At 37.6% G+C, this 23,227-nt stretch overlaps 1 protein-coding gene across 13 annotated transcripts in view; it reads left to right on the plus strand.

Moving 5' to 3' along the window:
* LOC127445609 (leucine-rich repeat-containing protein 7-like) overlaps window positions 1-23,227 on the plus strand; it is a 218,175-nt gene that overhangs the window by 191,993 nt on the left and 2,955 nt on the right. For 6 of the 13 annotated variants that reach the window (XM_051705753.1, XM_051705754.1, XM_051705748.1 and 3 more), the window contains 9 exons: window positions 2,590-2,676; window positions 5,463-5,574; window positions 5,907-6,087; window positions 8,217-9,942; window positions 11,749-11,898; window positions 14,945-15,070; window positions 17,570-17,806; window positions 19,842-19,934; window positions 22,864-22,938. In XM_051705753.1, coding sequence (XP_051561713.1) covers window positions 2,590-2,676; window positions 5,463-5,574; window positions 5,907-6,087; window positions 8,217-9,942; window positions 11,749-11,898; window positions 14,945-15,070; window positions 17,570-17,806; window positions 19,842-19,934; window positions 22,864-22,938 — 2,787 coding nt within the window. The remainder of the gene's footprint in view (window positions 1-2,589; window positions 2,677-5,462; window positions 5,575-5,906; window positions 6,088-8,216; window positions 9,943-11,748; window positions 11,899-14,944; window positions 15,071-17,569; window positions 17,807-19,841; window positions 19,935-22,863; window positions 22,939-23,227) is intronic. The other 7 variants (XM_051705757.1, XM_051705763.1, XM_051705758.1 and 4 more) reach the window with 6 other exon arrangements.

Genomic DNA, 23,227 nt, shown 5'->3' on the forward strand with positions numbered 1-23,227 from the left:
TGTTCAGCAGATGAAAGAAAGTCATGCACATCTGTGATGGCATGAGGGTGAGTAAATGATGAGAGAATTTTCATTTTTGGGTGAACTATTCCTTTAAGGGCTCTTGTCAGATCTGGATGAATTTGTCAATAAGAAGAGAGGTTTGGAAACGTTTCTAGTAATTATTAAGGTGAAAACGTGAAAATGTACCACAGGGACATTATATATAATGCTGAAATATAAACCAAAGCAAGATCATGCTTTATTAATGCCTACTTTTGCTATTTCATAGCTTTTAAAGTCCTGCGTGGATTCTTATTTCAGTGTAGTTACAGTTTTCATTGTCGAAAGAATTTAGATCATTAGTTCTGTACAGCAGTACCACTGCTCTCTAAACGAGTATGCAGCCTGCGTAGGGCACCAACCATGGTCGCAGAACACTCGCTGTATCTGAAACCACCCCCTATCCACTATATAGTGCACTACTTTGGGTGTCCGCCATTTAGTTTGATGTACACTCGACGACAGTTAATTGCCCATAATCCACCGCGAGGAAGACGTACGAGCTGGGAGTTTACTGCTTCCTTCACTCCTGCAATGTTTTATTTCATGCTGAATGTATTAAGTTACTTTTTGACAAATCATTACTTGATTAAAATAACATAATAACATATAGAGAGGCAAAACATACAGATACATTTTAAAATGAACTCTATATTTATATTTATACAGAATTTGCCTTTAAACTAAAGAATTATTTATTTACTAAATAATTCACTGAGGTGATATTATTTTAACTCAGGAGACTGCACACAGTGGAAATGATAATTCTGTGGATGATTTAAATATTCTGTTAAAACATATCAGTTATGATAATTTGATCGGATGAGGGCGCTATGCACCCAGAAACGCTACCCAGCTTGTATTGGAGTTTAAAGATACTAAAGTATAACAAATAAATAAAATTTTGTATATTAGATAAAATGTGTTTATTCTTTATATTAACATATATTATTCACCAAATGATCGCCTCGCACCCGCCCATCTCTCACGTGTGCGCCTTGCACCCCTCGCTGTGCATGCACAGAAATGCTGTCTGTTCATGCTCCAGTTGTCAATCACGCGAACGGCAGAGCAAAAGGCATTTACACTTAACTTAGATGTTTACATGGATTTATACAAGTAGCTTTGATAGTTGCCAGTGTGAAGGCGTGGGGTAAATGCGTAAATATTGCTCATGACATATGGGACAAAGTGCACTGATTTAAAAATATACACTTAAAAACTGATGTCATAAGAGCCCAGTAATAGAATCACCCTGAAAATGACAATCACATTGACAGAAAAGCCTGTGTTAGCATTAGAGCCACAACTTACCTCAGCGTGCTGCCTTAAGTTGGAGCTGCAATTTTAATCTTGAAATATCTGCTTGTCTTGGTGTTAAATGAAGGCACTGTATGATGAAACTATTCTTTTTTCACTGTGTGGAGCAAAGAAAGTGTTTCACTTAGTCAGAAGAGCATGATGCTGCAGCAGTGATGGACTCGGCTTGAGTGACAGTCTGTGACAGCACGCACAGCTGTGAACTTCTGCTGTCGTAAAAAAGAGGAAGCACGTGGGTTTGGGGATTGGGAGGGGGAGGGGTAATAGTTGATTCTGTGTATATATGTTTTGTTTTTCTGTGTTTAATATGTGAATCAATAAAAAGTCCCATTCAATAATCTCTCAATAAATTACACATTAACTAAAATTAAACCCAGTAATGTAACGACAGGAACGCCACCCATTGTAACAAAGTAAAAGTAAAAAAAATTTCATTAGAAATTTACTTGAGTGAGAGTAAAAAGTACCCACTTTTTTCTGATTAACAATTTTTTATTGATTCACATATTAAACACAGAAAAACAAAACATATATACACAGAATCAACAATTAACCCCCACTATTACCCCACCCCCTCCCAATCCCCAACCCCACCCTGGCCCCAAACAGCATCCCAGTGGCCATTCATGATTGTAGACACACACACACACACAAAAAAAAAATAATAATAATAATCACACACGTTGACAACTACACCTCTCTCTCCACTGCCCCTCCCCGAGAGCCCTCCAGAAACGGCAGATATCCGCCCCATTTCCCCACAAACAAGTCCAATTTCCCCAGTTCAAAGGCCGCCACCCTCCCCACCTCTGAGCACCACTCCTGGAATGAGGGTGCTCCAGCCGACTTCCATCCCCTTAAAAGTACCCACTTTTAAACCTACTCTAAAATACATTTTTTCCAAAATGTTACTCTAGTAAATGTAACAGAGTAAATATAGTACGGAGTAAATGAAGTGCGTTACTACCCACCTCTGAGAATAGCACACAAGTGCATGATGTATTGTGCCATCGCAGCTTGGCCTCACACTGCCTCCCCCCATGGTCTCAGAGACCCCCCTGGCCAAAATGTGGAGCTACAAACACTATTATTATCAGGGTTATCGGGACCTTGGGAGTACCAGTGCCATAAAACTCATGTTTCTTACACATTCTTTTCTTTCTAGACCATGAGAATCCATTTTTGTTTGTTTGTTTGTATATATGTATGTATGTTTGTTTTGCTTAGATTTCTTTACATCGCGTCGTTCCCAAGCCGCAACAGCCAGAGAATACGAGCCTGGCCGTAACTACTTCTTCCTGTTTCTGCCTCATAGTAAGTGGCCGAGTCAGTGACCAGACAGCAGAAAATTCGCTTAAAGTAATAGTGCACCCAAAAATGAAAATTCTCTCATTATTCACTTACCCTGATGCCATCCCAGATGTGTATGACTGTCTTTCTTCAGCAGAACACAAATGAAGATGTTTAGAAGAATATAGAGTCCTGTCAGGTCCTTATAATGGAAATACACGGGTGCCAGCACTTTGACGGTCCAAAATTCACATTTAGGCAGCATAAAAGTAATCCATGCGACTCCAGTTGATCAGTGAATGTCTTCTAAAGCGAATCGATAGGTTTATGTAAGAAACAAGTCGATAATTAAAATGTTTTTAACTTTAAATTGGCGCTTCCATACAGGACTCTGAAGCAGTTTGAAATGGCTGAACTCTCGCATGACGTTTGTTCTTCTGTTGTAAATAAGCACCGCTTCCGAATTCTCATGTGAACTCGCCGACGCGTTTACATCACGCTTCGCATCAGCTGCTGGCAGGAAGCGCTTTTTAAAAATTAATAATATTTTAATGATAGTTTATTTTTTACACAAACGTACCGATTTGCTTCAGAAGCTATTCATTGATCGACTGGAGTCATGTGGATTACTTTTACTGCCTAAATATGACATTTGGACCAATAAAGGGCTGGCACCTGTGTACTTCCATTATAAGGAACTGACAGAGCTCTATCTTCTTCTAAAAATCTTCTTTTGTGTTCTGCTAAAAAAGATAGACATCTGGGATGGCATCAGGGTAAGTGAATAATGAGAGAATTTTTTTTGTTTTTTGGATGAACTATTCCTTTAACATATGGGGTGGCTCATTTCAACTGCCTTCAAAGCAAATACAATGGATTTTTTCAGAAACCCCCATTGTGGGTGAACAGGTGTGTAGGACGACTTGAAAAGTGGAAGGGGGCACAACATAGAGCTTTGATCAACAGTTTTTATTCTTTTAGTTTTATACTGTTGATCAAAGCTCTATGTTGTGAATGTGATCATGTGATGAATATTAATTATATCACATATCACATTTGCACAGTATTCCTATCTGATTTACTGAAAACCAGATGTTGATAATTAGGATTACCGCTTACACATTCATCCACTGGTGACACTACCAGTTTGCAAAGGCCTAGGACTTCTGCTTTGTCTTAAAGTTGTCATTTTAAGTGGCTGTCCCCATTATTTCTTCACACCGTGCCCAAGCAAAATGAAACTCTTTTTTTTTTTTTTTTTAAGTCCTCATGGTCGTGTAGTGATTCACCTCAGTCCGGGTGGCAGAGGATGAATCCCAGGTGCCTCCGCATCTGAGATCAACCCGTGCATCTTATCACGTGGCTTGTTGAGCGTGTTGCCATGGAGACATAGCGCATGTGGAGGCTTCACGCCATCCACTGCGGCATCCATGCTCAACTCACCACGTGCCCCACTGAGAACGAACCACATTATGGCGATCACGAGGAGGTTACCCCATGTGACTCGACCCTCCCTAGCAACCGGGCCAATTTGGTTGCTTAGGAGACCTGGCTGGAGTCACTCAGCACACCCTGGGATTTGAACTAGCGAACTCCAGGAGTGGTAGCCAGCATCTTTACCACTGAGCTACCCAGGCCCCATAGAATGAAACTCTTAAAATATTATGATTTTGTCCCAAAAAGTGGAAGGGGGAAGAACTTAGAAATTTGTCATAAAGTTATAATGGATGCTACGCTCTTGGACGGAAAATTTGTTAAAAACATGTATGGGTTTGTTTCCCATAATAAAGTAAAATATTAAAGATTTGCAAACACCAAGAGGTGAAACTCCCAGTCTGTCAGTTTCCAGCGTAACGGCACGTACATCAGCTTTTGCGTCAGTTTTCCACATCAATTTACACAGCCACAGGAAAGCAGTACAATGTTTCTATGACCTGTTGTGAGAGTGCAATGAAGAAAAAATACTGGATAAGAGAAAAGATGAAGGCAGAGAAGGGGAAAGGAACTATGTCTGATGTGTGAGTCCTCTCTTGCTCTGCTGTCGGTTGTGTGAGCCAGCCCGCTGATGTATAGTAAGGTCTGAGAGGTGTGAGTTTTGCCATAGACAGTTGCGAGGGAGATGGAAGCTGCTGATTTGCTCCTGTGGTATTTGACCAGACAAGCCAGGACAAGGCATGTGAATCATAACAGTCTATATATTACTAATGATGACTCTCAACTTGATGTTGAGGTGTGAGTTCACACTCTGTTTCTTCTAATACATTTCTCAGCTTTAGTTTTGTTGAACCTGGAGGTCATTTGGGGTGAATGTTTGCGTTTTATAACCATAACTGTCACTGTAATGTAATAAGGGATTGAAAAATACAGAAATAAATGCTGATGACTGACTCATCCCAAAATTAAAGTCTTTAACTTTCAAAACCTAAATATTAGCTACATTTCACAGGTTTTGTACAGGCATTTTACTGTACACATCATATAATGATTTATAATCCATCTACAGTGTATGCACTTGTTATCAACACTTATCAAAATAACTGTCAATTTTGACATTTTAAAGAAAATATATTTTTTTTAATTTACATTTATTTTTATTTTTGACAGTGTAACCTTAAATTGGATTAAAATGTCACTTGGTTTTAATACTAACAATTTGTGTAGTTCGATTTGACCTGCGAAACTAGGTTTTTAAATGAAAATATTTTAATTTGATTGCAGGAAAACACATACCCCAATGTGCTTGTTCCTGGTTTTTCAATCTTGTTGTATAGTTTTTAATTTACTGAGAATTTGATCCTTGTTTTTTACAGGATTCCATGGGAGGCTCCCCTAATGATATCCGCATTTCTGACATGAGGCCAACTTTGGTAGAGCCCCCTATGTACAAGCCAAAGGTTGTGTTGCTGGGCAAGGAAAAAAAAGGTTAGTGAGAAAGTAGAAGCTAAAAAGGCAGTAGAAGCTAAACTCAAGAGTTCATCTTTCTAGGTGTATCTTCTAATCATCTCTTGCTTGAGTTTGTTCTTATGTTAATCAGCTCTATCAGCTTAGAATTTTAACTGACATTAGGGATCATTTAACTGTTAGATGCCTCAAGGATTTTTCTATTTTTCAAGAAATCCCTTTTTCTCTCTTGCTGTTCTCTCTTCTAAATAAAGATAAAATCCACAATAACTGGGGTTTATGCTGTTGTTCATGCATTTAACCTGATTTTACACAGTGAATCCTCACTAACCTTGATTTTTAAATGCATTTAGAATCCACTGATGAGTCTGAGCCAGAGAAAATGCATTGTATGAACAACAGTGGATCATCTGCCACTTATTCCGACTACTCACCTTCCCAGGGATCATCTGGTTCCTCAAACCCACCAGGAAATGTCAGTAACCTGCAAACCTCTGGGAAAGAGGGCCCACCACAGATGCACTGGACCAACAGGTTGGCAAAAATTGAATCACTGCCACTATTTATTTATATCAACTAATGGATCATCTGTCCACTCATATGACACAACAGTCGATCCATTAAGTTTAGTTGTCCAGCTTTCTGACTTTTGGTTGGCCCAAAACTGATGTTGTGTCAGAGTTCCATTAAGCTTGTTTTTGCTATAATCTGACTAACATATCTGGCAATAGTCCAAATTCATTATTATAACAAGTCATGTTTACTGTTGTATTTTGTCACAAAACTTTGTTTAATTTTAGGTTTAAATGAAAAAGGTAATCACATATTTGAAATGTAGCCTCAGACTTTTGGACCCTGTAATATATGCTGTTTTAAATGCGGCTTGGCTTCCATTGCAGTGTAAAGACTGCTCTAGATCTAACCAGAGTTTAATTGGTTCATAACCCCTTGAATGGGCATGCAGAAGTGTCTCATTATGACAGTGATGTTGTTGTTATTTGTTTTTTTATTATACTGAAGGTGCTTGTTTACATTTCTAGAAGTAGTCATTAACATGAAAATAATTCTGGGTAACACTTTACAATAAGGTTCCATTTGTTAACATTACTTAACAACATAAGTTAACATGAACTTACAATGAACAATACTTTTACAGCATTTACTAATCTTGGTTAATGTTAGTTTCAACATATATGGTAACACTTTACAATAAGGTTCCATTTGTTAACATTTGTTAACAACATTAGTTAACATGAACTAACAATAAACAATACTTATTAATCTTTTATTAATCTTAGTTTATGTTTATTTCACAGTAGTAATACATTTTTAAAATCAAACATTGTATTTGTTAACATTAGTTAATACACTATGAACTAACAATGAACAATAGTTTTTTTTTTAACTAACATTAACAAAGATGAATAAATGATGTAAAACATGTATTGTTAATTGTTTGTTCATGAGGCCTAATGCATTAACTAATGCTAACGAATGGAACCTTATTGTAAGTATTAGTTAACATTAGTTAATGCACTTTAAGCTAACATGAACTAACAATTGCCAGTTTGAACTAACATTAACTAAGGTTAATAAATGCAGTTAAAAAAAAAAATATTGTTCATTGTTTGTTCATGATACCTAATACATTAACTAATGTTAATGAATGGAACCTTATTGTAAAGTGATACCAAATTCTGTTTCCAAGTGGCCTTATTGATAGCAATCAGAGCTCAATACTTGGCCTCTTATTTCTGCTAAAGTGTGTCTCTGTGTAGCTCACATCTTTATGGTTCTCTCACTAAAAGTCATGGACAGTAGTATGACTCTTGCTATCATATTCAATAAAGTGCATCTTTATAAAGTGCAAATACATTGCTCTAAGGAAAAGTTGTTATATTAGTACTCCTCAAGAACTTCAAATAATTCCTGTTCTTCAGAAGAGCTCTTTGAGAGATTTCTGTTTTGAAAACCTTTCAGAAGTATTATTTGGGCAAAATTGGATAAATATAGAAAATCTGTTTGATGAGCATGCCATTTCAGTCAACCACTGTGATATTACTTGTCTTACTTCTCAGCACTATGTAATTCAAACACAAATTAAAAGACATATATTTAGAGAGTTGGAAGCACAGTTTTTTCACATTTGGTCCCCAACATTGTATTAGTCAAAACTTGTGTGCTTCTGCATCAGTTAAAATAAAACATAATACAGAGAGCAAAAGGTGGTCTTTGTAGATGTACTTAATTATTGCTTAACATAGTATAATAAGTTTTTTTCTAGATTGCCGAATAAATCTGAAATGTTTACACAAATGTTGCAGATTCAGTCCCAAGTAGGAACAAATAAGGAACCCGAGAGTTACTGAGATTCCAAACCTGCAATATCACCTTTGTGCCCTTGAGCAAAGTACTAATTTCAGGTTACTCATGGGGCACTATGCCAGCAGTTATTATACTGTAAATCAATTTGGATGAAAAGCATCTGCTCAAAAGCAAGCAACAAGCACATAAGCAAATTTTAACTGACTTGTGGTATTAAATTAAGCTTATGAACTATGTATTATTAAATATCACCTGTACATCAAAGTCTATGTTCATGATTATTTCCATGTAGTGCCCAGATAAAATCTCAGATGTATTTTATCTGAATATCTCCACAGGCTGGCTCAGTCTTTTCCAAAGCCCATTGAAACCAAGCCACTTCTGAGCCAGAGGGAAACACCACCTTCCAGCACGCTACAGCAGCGAGGTGAGAGGCGACCACTCAGCGATACCTTTGACAGCTGGAACGATGCCCCCCACTACGATAACACAGGTTTTGTCGCAGAGGAGACACCTCTTGACACACCAAGCAGCAGTGCTGGCAACCCCATGCTGGGCTCCAAGCCCCGAAGCGCCTCAACAGCACACGGGCGACGGCCTCTCATGAGACAAGAGCGCATCGTGGGAGTTCCCTTAGAGCTTGACCAAACACAACACACTTTCCACACAGTTCGCACCACCCCTGAAACTGAAGTGCCTCCTTCCTCTAACCCCTGGCAGAACTGGACGAGGACTCCCAGTCCCTTTGAGGACAGGACAGCTTTCCCTTCCAAGTTGGAAATTACTCCAGCAAACAGTCCCAACCCTGACCGCAAGGACTTCGAACAGGAGATAGGAGAACTGCCTGGCACTTTCCCCTCAACAGGAGCCTGGGGGTTTCTTGACTCTACGGCCTCAGGGATGGGACGAGGTCATCCCAACCTTTTTTCACATGTTCAGGGTGGACCAAACAAAGGTGAACCAAGCAAAGGGAGCACTATGGTTGTTAGCAAGAGTTCTGAGAGACTTTCGCCAATGATGAAGGAGGTCAAAGCAAAATTTAGGAAATCACAGAGCATAGATGAAATTGATACTGGGTCCTACAAGGTTTATAGCATCCCCTTGGACTGCTACAGTTCTAGCATAGAAAATCAAGGAAGTGTTGATAGAGCAGACCTCCCTATACCTATGGAACAAAGCATGTCCCGGAGCCAATCAGCTCCCATGCTGGACGATGATCTGGATTGCTATGGTTCGAATAAAAGCTCTCAGCAGCAGAAGCCTGCCATCCCAAAGAAAGTTTACCATTTCGATCATAGCTTCAACCCACAAGGAGCCATGGATGTTATGAAAGCAGAGAGGAGGGTTCCTCCGCCATTCCCCAACACCCCTGAATATGTCAACCAACCTGGAAAGACATTACCAAAGGAGCTTGTAAGCCCAAGAGGCTACCGGGGCTATCCACCGATGGAACAGATGTTTTCATTTTCTCAGTCCATGGTCACTGATGATGCTCTGAATCCACAGCTATCTGCCCAACCCCAGCGGTCCAGGCCAGGCTTCCTGCGGCGAGCTGATTCTCTGGTAAGTTCAACAGAGATGGCGTTATTCCGCAGAGTAGCTGAGAACCAGGAGCTCCAGCTGGCAGAGCACTACAACAGGCCGCAACAGATCAAGAGCATGCTGGAACAACAGAACAGCCTGTCAACCATTGCTGACACACAGTTCCACAAGAGAAATGGTAGGTATGAAGAAGATTACTCATCTTATCAAGAGCCCAAAAAGACTATCATGGGTTACCCTACCAAGAGTCTGACGCAGCGGCGCCCCCTGTCTGCACGAAGCTACAGCACAGAGACATATGGGTCATCTCAGGCAAGACCAGTCTCTGCCCGGCCCACCATGGCTGCACTGCTGGAGAAAATGCCTTCAGATTACAATCTTAGTACATGCACTGAAAAGAGCCCTGAAGCTGACATGAAGCTGAGACCAGTTCCTCAAAAACAAGAGGACCCAAGCTCCAAAATGCCAGTAGATTGGAGACAACAACTGCTTAGACACATAGAAGCAAAGAGGCTAGACCGGGTGAGTAAGCAAGCTTCGTTGTACATTGTTATATTTCTAGTGAAACAATTTTATGATAACAAATCATGATAACAAGAATATACTGTACAGTACTTGATATAGAGCTTCTACAAAAGTTTTTGTTAGTTTAGACATAAAATGTGTCCAGGTTTCTGAAAGATTAAATAAAATGTATGACCCTCATGTTTATCACTGGTAATAATTGTGGAGATCTCAGTAACGAGTTGCTACCTCAGTGCAATACTGTATAATGTAAGGGATAATGTACAGTCTTCCATTGCTTCGCATCGGGGTCCTGATCACCCTGTCGGGGTTTATTGTGCGATAACAACCTGCTGACTTTTCATTATCCCATTTAATACATGGCTACTAAACAAATAAATAAATACATGGAAATAAAATAATGATTTGCGTTAAAATTATGTAATTTGAGAAGAAAGAAATGGCTGAACTGCTAAAATCCACCTCCAGTTTTCGTTGGAGTTCTGTTGATATTTATTTTGTGAAAATGACCGTCTGACTCCTCATTATTCAGCATTGAAATTGAAATGAATGAAACATTGATTTGAGGTTAAATTATTTTATTAGCTGACTTGTAGAGATCGCAGAGTGCTAAGTGAAGCAGGAGTGAGGCTGGCAGACCCCAGATGAGCGGTGTGGTACATGGAGCTGCGGTTGTTGCAGAGCAATAACAGACCGCTAGATGGCACCATTAACCTATCAGAATCGAGTATTCCAGGCCGCCATGTAATAAGTGCTTTATATGATTTTATAATAACAAGGACTTTATTACTGTATTATTTAAATAACTACAACTCATTGTGTTTGTTTTACATATTAGGGACACAGCTTAACTGAAGGCCACTAATTAGTGTATAGCCAGATGAACAGTTGGCTGAATCTCATGTAAACTGTCAGGAAATGTCTCGGTCATACTTCACACCCAAAATAAAAAATTAAAAAAGTAAATTCTCTTTTGCATAAAGAAAATGAATCTTCATTTAATTTAATTTATTTTATTTATTTATTTGCTTTGTGACATTATTTTCTTGAAAATAAGGCACACCCCCATACAATCTCATTCTTCATTTCTGTAATGCAAAAAATATATATTATTGAAATTGTGAAAATAATTTATAAAATGTACAAGTATACATTATGGTAGTATTTCTAAGTAGTTTAATTTATGTTGTGAAAATCTTTACAGGAATCAAATCAGGTACATTTTATTTGCTGTACTACAGAATTAAGAATTAGGTTTTTATTCGTATTACAGTAATTAGAATTTGATGAGAATTTTTGGGGAAAAAAGCGTGCTTACTTGTCATGAAATTAATTGTCACAATGCAAGAAATCTTAATGGTCATAAAAATGGATTTCATAGGTTTCATTATGCAAAATATAATTTATTTTTTTCTTTCTTTTGATTTTGGGGTGAAATATGACCAGGATATTTCTTCATGAGATTCACCCAGTTAAGTACATGCAACTTTGAATGTCGTGCAGTTTGGTGGTGAGGCTTTGTTTCTGTGTTTGTGGAATACACTACTACAGCATTCTTCATTGTTCACTAAATGTATTCAGTTTTGCTTACTTCTGTTTATGCTAATATGTAAATGCAACCTCTGTGTATCACTAATGTGTCACATCAGCAGTAATGTTGTTCTGTTTGTCAAGCTTACTCACTCTGTTACAGCGGTGTGTGTGGTGCAGTCCAGTGTACCCCCCAGCCACAGCCTTTGACCTTTCTGTGTGGCACTCTCACACCCATTCACTCATGTCATGTGATTGTTTCCCTCCAATCAGAGCACTGTCCTTAAGCACAACACAGTAAACTTCGGCATGCTGTACTCTGGAGGCTATGCTGCACCGCATGCCAGCAGAAGCATGACAATAAACTTTTACAATAACACAAAGCATGAAAACCAAACAACTCAGTGGCTACCTCTACCAAATGTGAGTATCAAGAAAATTCAGCCCCAGTTTCAGCATGAAGTAGTAACATTTATAGAACATATTTTTAAAGATCTCTTCTCGAAGACCTTCTTTTTAGATCTCTCATTTGAATAGTTTCTGCTTTAACTTCTAAAACAATGGTAATATAATTATTTTGGCACATTTTTGTAGGTACCAGCTTATATACATTTTAATAGTCTTTTTGAAGGCAATTAAAGACCCCATGAAATGGCTTGACGAGCACAGTTTACTATCCTGTGTTGACATATTTCCTATTGAAACAGGAAGTTATATGCTTTTTTATGTCACAGCCATGAACCAGGTGATATTAGGGGGAGAGACATTCTCATTTGAGAGAGCATTTGATTGGACAAGAATCTTTGTAGTGCAGGATGAGTCATCAGTATTTTTGGTAAATTTTCCATGAAGAGAAAGACTATAAATTGTAAATGCGTATATCTGGCAAATGTTAATTTTGTCAATTTTTTGAAGTATACAAGCATGTAGATGGCTTCATAGCTAATACACATGAAGGCAGGACATCTAACACATTTCACAGTTCAACACAAATTTAACCATTCACTTGTTCTGAGTTCCAGACTAGACACTGTCTTTCACTGTAATGTAAAACATATTTAGGTGTTTCCTGTTGCATGTGCTCAGTCTTTGTGTTTAGTCTATGCACTAAAGTTGTCCTCTGTCCTCAACTCACAGAACAAGGCAATTTGTGACAGACAACAAAGATGCTGACGAATTATGAAATGACAAGCCTGATCTCATGAAAATTACGTGAATGTGACGACATTTTTGCCAAATGAAATTATGTGGTTCATCACACGTATCATGGCCATTCTGAGTTGAAATGTTCACTATGTTGCTCTAAAAGCTAGTTAAATGTCAGGTTTTAAAAGGACAGTTCACCTCAAAATGAAAATTCTCTCATCATGTACCCACCCTCATGCCATCCCAGATGTGTATGACTTTCTTTCTTCTGCTGAACACAAATTAAGATTTTTAGAAGAATATCTCAGCTCTGTAGGTCCTCACAATGCAAGTGAATGGGTATAAAAATTTTGAAGGTCAAAAAAGCATATAAAAGCTGCATAAAAAAAATCCATAAGACTCAAGTGGTTAAATCCATAACTTTAGAAGTGATATGATAGGTGTGGGTGAGAAACAAATCAATATTTAAGTCACTTTCAATTTCACATTCTTCTTCTTTTGTTTTTGGTGATTCACATTTTTGTGCATATCGCCACCTACTGGGCAGGGAGGAGAATTTATTGTAAAAAAAAAAAAAAAAAGACTTGAATATTGATGTTTCTCACCCATGCCTATCATATCTATCATATCACTTCTGAAGACATGGATTTAACCACTGGAGTCTTATTGATAACTTTTTCACTTCCTGTATGTGCTTTTTGGAGCTTCAAAATGTTGGTACCCATTCACTTGCATTGTGAGGACCTACAGAGCTCAGATATTCTTCTAAAAATTATTGTTTATGTTCAACAGAAGAAAGAAAGTAATACACATCTGGGATGGCATGAGAGTGATTAAATGATGATGGAATTTTCATTTTTGGGTGAACTATCCCTTTAAGTTTCTATCAAGTTTTAAACAATAAAACCTACCTCCCCACCCTAAACTTAAACCTAACCGATAATGTAATAAAAGCACATGTGAGATGATAAACACAATTGCTGAAGCAACCACGTCATTCTGTGGTGTTTTTATGATACTTTTGACTCACGTGTTGACTCTTGTGCTCTTCTGGACTTGTCCTTCACATTGCAAGTGCAGCGTTATACCAGTTGAGCTACCGTTTAACTTGACCACACTTGAATAAGCTTGTAAGTGTAGTTGGTTAGGTAATGCAAACATTAAAATATATCGCCTTACATATCATTTGCTATAGTAAAAGTGTTTTAATGTCATAAGATACTGTAGCATTGTGTGAGGAACAGAGCAAAAAGTGTTTATGAACTGACAATCTGCAGTTTTACATGTTATTTGTGTAAACGTGAATAAAGGTCGTTGTTGTAGCGTCTCTAGTGTTTATTTCACTAGGAAACTGCTGCGATATGTACCACGAGCCACGTTAAGATCATTTAGCAAAAATCTAGGTGTAGTAACATGATTCTATGAGACCAAGTTGGAAATGACTTCTTGTTGCATCTCTCCCTCTCTCTTAAGTACTGTAATACACAGTCAAACATTTATAAAGGTATGGTGAAACCAGTGCTAGTTACAAACTCACACTCATGTCATTCCAAACCTGTTTTTAATTCCGTGGAATACAAAAGATGAATTACTGAAGAATATCTTGATCACATTTCAATGAAAGTGAATGAGGAATGGGGCTGTCAGGCCCCAAATGACAAAGCACCATAAAATTACCATTAAAGTGGTCCATATGATTTGTGTGCTATATTCTAATTGTACTAAAGTCATATCGATTGTGTGAGGAACAAACCAAAATCTTAGCCGTTATCACAGAAAATCTTCACATCTAAGCTTGCTCCCTATTTCCATGTTCATGAGAGAAGATATCTGATTTGTTAATGAACTGCTCATTTTAATCTTTTTATTGAATCGATTGATCCTGTTCACAATCTAAATGTTTATTCACAAATCGGACTGATCCAATTCTGGAGTTCAACCCACTAAATGATCCGGTCGCAGCGGTTCCCAATTTATCAGCTCACTGGAGGGGAAGATTATCAGTGAATAACATCTCACTTTTTACATCTGTTCCTTGCATATAATTTCTGAAGACTTGGAATATAGCACACGATTCATATGGACCACTTTTACGATACCTTTATGGTGCTTTTTTGTTGTTGTTTTGAAGCTTGACAGCTCGAGTCCTTGTTCATTTTCATTGTAGGGAAAAGAATGGCAAGGATACTCTTAAAAAATTCAGCTTATAATTACAATTTCAAGAAAGTGTCTTAAAAAACAAGCACATAGCATTATCCTTTCAGACCACTGTTCTGAAAACTCCTTGCATCATAAGTTGCTGACAGCATTATATTCTTCACAGACACCTACACAACAGAGCAATATTTTAGATAATGGACAAGAGGTGGTTTCCCCAACTAGCCAGTGGGCCCCGTATTCACTGGGTCGAAGAGATGTGCCACCAGAGAACATGAACATCATGAAAAAGGTAAAGTGTAGATTTTTTGACAACGGCGATTATTTTTATTTTATTTTTCCAATGACACTGATTGGTCACTGATTGGTTATAGCGAACCTAATCAAATAAAAATTCTAAATGCATACAAATATATAAGTAATTAGAGAGTGTAGAGAGAGAATTTAGAAGAAATTCTCAGCTCTGTAGGTCCTCACATTGCAAGTGAATGGGTACCAATATTTTGAAGGTCCAAAAAGCACATAAAGGCACCATAAGAGTAATCCATAAGTCTTCAATGTTTAAATCCATATAGTCAGAAGCAATATGATAGGTGTGGGTGAGAAACAGATCAATATTGAAGTCCTTTTTCTACTATCAATGCCCACATTCACTTTCACATTCTTCTTCTTTTGTTTTTGGTGATTCGCATTATTTGTGCATATTGCCACCTACTGGGCAAGGAGGACAGGGGCTTTTCTGATATGTGGATCTCTCCTCAAGATTATGGGTAGTGTAGTTCTTAACTGGGAATTCAACAATCAATTCAACATTTTTTTAATTTTTTTTTATAAAGCAGAAATCAACTAATTTGTTGCTTTTACAGAAGCATATATCATCATCTCTTAACAATCTTGAAGCTCGGGGGCCTGGGTAGCTCAGTGAGTATTGACGCTGACTACCGCCCCTGGAGTCGTGAGTTTGAATCCAGGGTGTGCTGCGTGACTCCAGCCAGGTCTCCTAAGCAACCAAATTGGCCTGATTGCTAGGGAGGGTAAAGTCACATGGGGTAACCTCCTCGTGGTCACAATTAGTGGTTCTCGCTCTCAATGGGGCGCGTGGATCGCAGAGGATAGCATGAGCCTTCACGTGGAGTCTCCGCGGTGTCATGCACGTGATAAGATGCGTGGATTGACAGTCTCAGAAGTGGAGGCAACTGAGACTTGTCCTCCACCACCTGGATTGAGGTGAGTAACCGCACCACTACGAGGACCTACTAAGAAGTGGGAATTGGGCATTCCAAATTGGGAGAAAAAAACAAAAAAACAATCTCGAAAGTTTTATACATTATTGTTAAAAATGTATTTCTCAGTGGAGTATAAGATTTTTATTTCCGGAACTACAGTTGCACTCTAAATGGTGCTTTATTTTTAGCTGTGGAGGTACAAGAAATGTTACATTTACAGCACATCCCGTCCAAGAAACTGAAGTAATAACAGGGTTCCCGCGGATCTTTAAAAAGTCTTAAAATGTCTTGAATTCATTTTTCTCAAATTTAAGGTCATAAAAAGTCTTAATTATAATTTATAGAGGTCTTAAATTTGGGGGCAGAAAGACAGGAATCATAATATGACCAAATGTGATTAACAAACTTAAAAAGAATACTATTTAATTAAATAAATGCATGCGCTGCATCCTTTAAAGTGAAAACGCTGCACTGTATTTTGTCCAAGCACATGGGGGTTTGTGAGTGTTTCCTGCTTTTGAAGAGCAGTTCACAATCATTAAGCCATATCGGACATTTATGACAAGCTATCACTAAAGATCAACTGTTGTTGATGATGATATAGTTTTGATGAAATATGACAATGTTTACTTTTGTTTATATTGTAATACATTGTAGATTATTGTAGGAGTGCACATTTTATTTCCCTTATCTGTTTGAATGAGCAGCTGGAAGCAGTGAAGCGCAAACATTTCAAAATAAGAGTTCTTGGTGTATTTCAAAGTTAAAGTGCCTTTAAAGTTAAAAGTTCCATGCTATTAATCAAATTTATCAGATCAAAGCTATTCATTTTATTTGTTCAGGTCTTTAAAAAGGTCTCAAAAAGTCTTAAATTTGATTTTAAAAACTGTGCAGCAACCCTGAATAATACAATGTAAAAAGACACTAACTGGTCATGGTTAAATAAAGTAAATTGTCAGCAATTATGGTAAAACTTTCCTTCTTTTTTAAGCCATGCCAGACTGAAATGATTCAGTGCATTTGTCTAGATCTCATTATACTTTTATTATTTCCACAATCATTTTTGTTTTAGAAAGACACCCACTTGTCTACAATATTTAACCCTGTCATGTTCTACTCTTTAGTTTCCTTTGGCTTAACCTAATCTCTGTGAGAGAGACATCTCTGTTGTATCGTGATTGCAAAGTAAATTTTTTCAAATGCCATGGTTAATTACTACCTGCTGTCGTGATTCATTTTCACAACGCTGTGTTCCTGTCTCCTTAGCAACCTCAGTCTGTCAGTGAACGTCTTAAGGTTGTCAAGCAATACAGTTTATATTGCTTTTGTTGAAAGTATGAGCATGACATATGACAGTTTTATGAAAATATGTAGTGAGAATTAAATTAATACATCAATTAGTAAACACAAAATGCCATTCGTGTCCTGTGTAGCTAATACATCTGGTGTTGTTTTTCATGTACTGATCCAGAAGCACTTTCTAGAATCTTACTTGGCTCTGAATGTAAATTATATGAACTCTACTTTACAATATCATTAAACATTAGTCTGGTGTTTGCCTACAGCCTGGCGTTCACAATCACAATCCCCATCAACAACAGACTATGATGATGACCTCAGCCAACCCACCCCACCGGACGGCCCGTGACCAGCAGTATGAGGGGGCCATCAACAAGGTATCTATTCAGCAGTACCAGTCACCTCTGCCTATGCCCATTACCACCACCAGCCCCCGGCCACAGAGTGCCCGCTGCTTTATCCAGACTAAAGGCCAGAAGAGTATGGATGGCTTCCCAGAGCAGGTACAATTAATCTAGTAATATAGAACCCCAATGGACAAAACATTGTTAGAATTTATGCATATTGTACATTATGTATATGCAAAGACAAGCTGTAAATATAAAAAAAATGTAAATGGATATATTAAATACATTTGCATTTCCTCAAGAAAATATCAATACTTGCAAGGTTGCTAAAGAATAGTGTTAGGGGCCATTCACACAGAATGGGTATTTGTCCATCTGCACTTTTAGACAGACTTCTTTGACAGTTGCACCATGTCTTGCTGATTATTTATCATCTCACACAGGAGCACTGCAACATTTACAAATGTGTCTCAAGAATGCAGGTATCTTGAGACACGGTTGTAAACCGAACAAATTGGCATTAAAAAAGCTAGACACAACAAAAAGAACATTCGTTGTGATGTGTATAGCTTTTTTAATGCCATAACGTGTTTGGTCCTAGCACCCCTTGAAGTTTTAGTTAAGCTTAGGTTTTATACTTTGGTTCTGTGTAAATAAAAAGGCTGCATCAGAGGCACTTCACCATTGTCTGAGCATGTGCGTGGGTCTTGCTTTCTGTTGGCTGCACACAAGGATCACCACAGTCACTGTGTAGCATATAGGTGTCTATAAATGGTGAAATATATAAGGAAGAAAATTCAGTATGAAAACAGATGAATGAAAGAAGGCCAATCGCAATTCAGTATGAAAATATTGCAATGATGTAGTTGTCACATTTTGAATGCTGAGCATTCTATCAATGTGTCACTGGAAGATTTTTAAACTTTTTGTTCTAAATTTCTTAAACTTAAGGCTGAAACTATCTACAAAACAAATTTTTAAGGGAGTCTAGTAGTTTGAGCTTAATGAATTGTAGAAGTTTAATACTTAGGTTTTAACATTGTCACATGGGAAATCCATGTTGTTTCAGTATTTTCATATACCCTGAAATCGACAAGCATGATCTCATAAAATGTACATGACACTGTCAACATTTTTTCAAACCAAAATTATGTGCTTCATTACACGTTTTGCTGCAGTTTCCAAGTGAAATGTCCAGCGAGGGGCGCCAAAAGTAAGTGAAATGACGTTATAATCAGACAAGGTTTTAAGGAGAAAAACTTACCTCCCTAACCTAAAACTTTAGCCTAAACCTAACTGATAGTGTTTTAAAAGCAAATCCGACATGAAAAGAACATTTACTGAAGCAACCATGCTATTTTGTGTTGCTTCATGGCACTTTCGCTTAACTTTTGTTTCGAGCATCCTTGACTGGGCTCGAGGCTCGGTCTTTCAGTCCAAAGTCCAACACTCTATCAGGTGAGCTACAAGAGTAAGCTTCTGGGTGTAAGTAATAGATTGAAAAAAAAAAAGTGTTTATAAAGTCATAAACAGCCATAGTACCTGTGACTTGTGTGAAAGTGTATAAAAAGCACAGCTGTTGTAGCGCCTCTTGTGTTCATTTCACCAGGAAACTGCAGCAAAACGTAATAGTAACATTCATTCTATGAGACTAGGTTGGCCAAATTCATAGAAATGATGGTGAGGGCAATTTAGAGGTTGCATTTTCGATCTAAAATTACATTTCTCCACTGACAGTAGGGTTGGGGTTAGGTTTAAGGGATTAGGGTGAATAAAATATGCATTCCTGTTGTGACGGTATCAAATCATTTACAAATAAAAATATCGAAAATACTGACTACCAGACTCATTTTTGGAACCACTCTGGGGACATTTCACCAAGAACTTGATCATTCGTTCAAAAATACTTCCAGCTTCAGCCACTGGGAGCTATGGTTTGAATTTTGGTAAGCACAGATACTTTTCAGCAGCAGAACTTTCAACCTGTACTGTCGTGACAAGTCTTTAGGGCTTTAAAATAAATCTTAACCAGAATATTTAAAGAATATCAACACAGTGATGCTTTGCAAGCACTGTAATAATTGTTTTATCTTTGTTCTTGTTAACCCTGTTAAGAAAACTGAAGTACTAATTCTTTCAAATATTCAGGGTGTTATGAGTTCTAAATCTTATGTTTTCTGGTTGTTGATAGCTCTGTGTGAGAATTGAGAAGAACCCTGGTCTTGGTTTCAGCATCACAGGGGGAATCAGTGGACAGGGGAACCCCTTCAAGCCCTCGGACATGGTAAGACCATTTCTCTCTCATTTATAATGTGTAAATGTATAATAATGCTTTAAATAGAACAAATTAAAAGATATCTCTCTTCATTTACTAAAGTGTGTCTCTCTGTAGTGTATCCATGGAAACATGCGCTACTGTAATGCACAATCTTGCACACCAGCTGACTGCATTACCTTTTAACCTTTTCATGTCTTGGTAACATTTGATAACAGTTTAAAACTAAATGTAGTCTCATTTCAGTGTTTTGTGTCCAAATGTTGTTGATATTCATCCAGTACATGCAAAAAATACATGTTTCTGTTTCATGTGTTAATAGGTTTAAGTTATGAATGTATTAATTCCATATTTTATTCAGATTAGAACTTGTGTGCAGTTCTTTTTTCATACGTTTTTCAAACAGCATAAAATAGTGATTGTGTTATGTTCCAAATCCCTGTGAGCCTTCAAGAAATGATGTAAAGTTTGGTGGACTCTCAATATGTGGCGCCAATAATCAGACTGCATATGTGTGCAACATGGCGTATACTGATGGGTCCCACATGTAATTAATTTCTATATGCTTTATAATCTCTGCCTTAATACAAGTACAGAAACACCGCCATCACTAATCGATATTTTAACTCAAAAATAAATGACCAAATAAAATACATTTAAAGTGTTTTTGCAGTTATTTACACTTATTTGCATTTACTGTATATTTAAAAACCTATAATACCTTTCATCACCTTTGATGACAGAATAATTGTAGCAAGTACTTATCAGTAACCTCAGCTTTTTGATATATTTTCTAGCAATGTAGAACGAACAATGGGTCTCATTCACTAACAATTGCATAAGTTTGCGTACTTATACGCACAGGAAAAGTGCTCATGGAAAATTTCTGCCCGATTAACACCACGTGTGTACGCACATAAATTTGTTCTTACCCTCGTTCTAATATTAATGAATCCGGACCATTTTAAATAGAGGAGCACGTGCCCATAGTTTGTAATTTGCATAAAACATGCCCAAACCATCTCCATATAAGGGCATTCTGTACCACTGCACATGTACAGTTGCAAATGTATAGAGAAAGCTGCTGCCAAAGGCAAAAAAATAAAACATCACTATAAAACAGCACAGTACAGCATTACCATCAAGAATGATTTTATATGTACAACTGTAGAGGTTGGACTAACTAAAGGTGTGCTTGGAGTGCTGCTTGTGCAGGAGCATTTATTTGTGCCTCGTCGCCCACAGGTTCAGACTGTGCGTGTGGTCCATAACCTCCTGAGACCCGAGTGTGACTGCTGTGTGCATTTTCCACTTCCCTTTTTGATTTGTAACTAGTAGCACCTAATAATAATAATAGTTTAAAATCAATTCTAGAGCAAATAGTTTTCCTAAAAATGTATGGCAACATATGTGTAGAGCTTGAGAGAAGTTGTGAAATTTTAAATAGAACCAAGCAATAGAAAGTCAGATTTTTTTGTTTATTATGTTTCCAGGAATGTTGGTTATTCATGTTGAGACGTTACAGACATTACATCAGAAATTAGCATAAATAATTCTGATTTAAAGTAACGGCCAGCATCATCCAATCACTGCCAACCATGTTAAAATAAAATTATACATTATAAATTCTGAATCTATGTACTGATTGTCATTGTATCATGTGTGCCAAACATGTTGAGTGTTCCAAACATCATCTGCAGCCTGAAACCTAACTTTTGGTTGGATTTTAGGAGTGAATGCACTTAGCTGCAGAGAGAACAAAAGGATGCTCCCTTGCTCCCTATTTAGTGAATGACTTAACCTCCAGTGTGCTGTCTGTCTGCACTGGTCTCAGGATAAAAATAAGGTGTATTTCGAACTGTTCTTACTCCATATAAAGCCTCTGAAAGCAACATTTTTCAGCTTTTGTATGAATCCATTGATTTTCTGTGTGATAATGCATAGTAAATATTGTATTTCTAAGGAACAAATGCGCTAAAGTACACATTAGTGTACATTGTGTTTAGCAGCGTGGGTTTCGCGATAAATTGCTCAAATTTAAAAAATGGCATATCAGATGAAACTACAGACTCTTCAGTCTCAAATCTTTTGACTCAAACAGGTTTCAGTGTAAAAATTGAATTAGGTTTTTTTCCAGATATAGTTTTGTTGACATTTCACCCAAAGACAAACGTCGCTGTGATCAACGTTGAAAGTTTAACACTTTACTGCAGCCCAGAGTCTTTTTAACTGAGATCAGTCAGTTTAAATTAATTAAAAACACATGTTGCGTATAGCGAAGACAAAATACTATGTCCATACATGTGGTATTGGCAGGATAAGTCAGTGCTCGAAGTGAAGCCTGATCATTTCAGGAACAGGACACCGTACCGGCACCTTTTAAAGAGCTGCCAGTACATAATGTAAAGCAACTCCCCTTGCCATTGTGATGTTGTGCAGTACACAACATACTAAAACCACCTGACTAACCTTTTCCGAGCTGTATTGGAGTATTCCACCAGCTACATCTAAGCACATCCAATGGCTTTGAGTACCTACGTCAACAGTACACTCTCATTACTGAGCGTGCACAGGCTGATCCAGAACCCAGCTCGAGCTGTACTGCACTTTTTTTCTGCTTTGAATAATACTATATATAATAGACCGTGTATAATTTCATTCATTTTGTGTTCATTCCTTGTTTATAAGGACATCATGAGTATGGGATTTTTGCGAGTGGTTTCAGTTGGTTCTGAATTTTTTGGGTACATTTTGAATAAATTGTAGTACAAACTTATTGATGAATCATGATTAGTGAATGAGACCCAGTATCTACTTCATATAATTATCTTTGAACTTTTGGAAATTGAGAAAGAAAGAAAAATCCAGAGGTAACGGCAAAGATTCTAAACCATAGTTACCATGTGGTTCCTAACCTCATATCACTTTTGACTTATAGGGTATCTTTGTTACTAGGGTACAGCCTGATGGACCTGCCGCCAACGTCCTCCAACCAGGGGACAAAATTCTGAAGGTAACACTGTTCTCCATCACGTTGTCCCACGAGTTGTGACAATGCATCCTCCGCCACACTGCCAGTGGAGGGCTTTGCATGTGTCATTTAGTGTCCAGTCTGTGTATGTGTCTCAAACAAGTAAGCATGGACTTGTTATGTTTGTCCAACTTTGACATGCATAATTGTAAAATTTCTGATCCTCTCTGATTTCAAAGTTCAGATTGTTGTACCATTTTAAGCTGCCACATGTCTTTTTGAATTGGTCCTATATAATAATTATTATAATCAAATTAATGAAATGGCATGA

This window comes from Myxocyprinus asiaticus, chromosome 9 (assembly GCF_019703515.2).
Source record: "Myxocyprinus asiaticus isolate MX2 ecotype Aquarium Trade chromosome 9, UBuf_Myxa_2, whole genome shotgun sequence".
In the NCBI taxonomy this organism is placed as follows: domain Eukaryota; kingdom Metazoa; phylum Chordata; class Actinopteri; order Cypriniformes; family Catostomidae; genus Myxocyprinus; species Myxocyprinus asiaticus.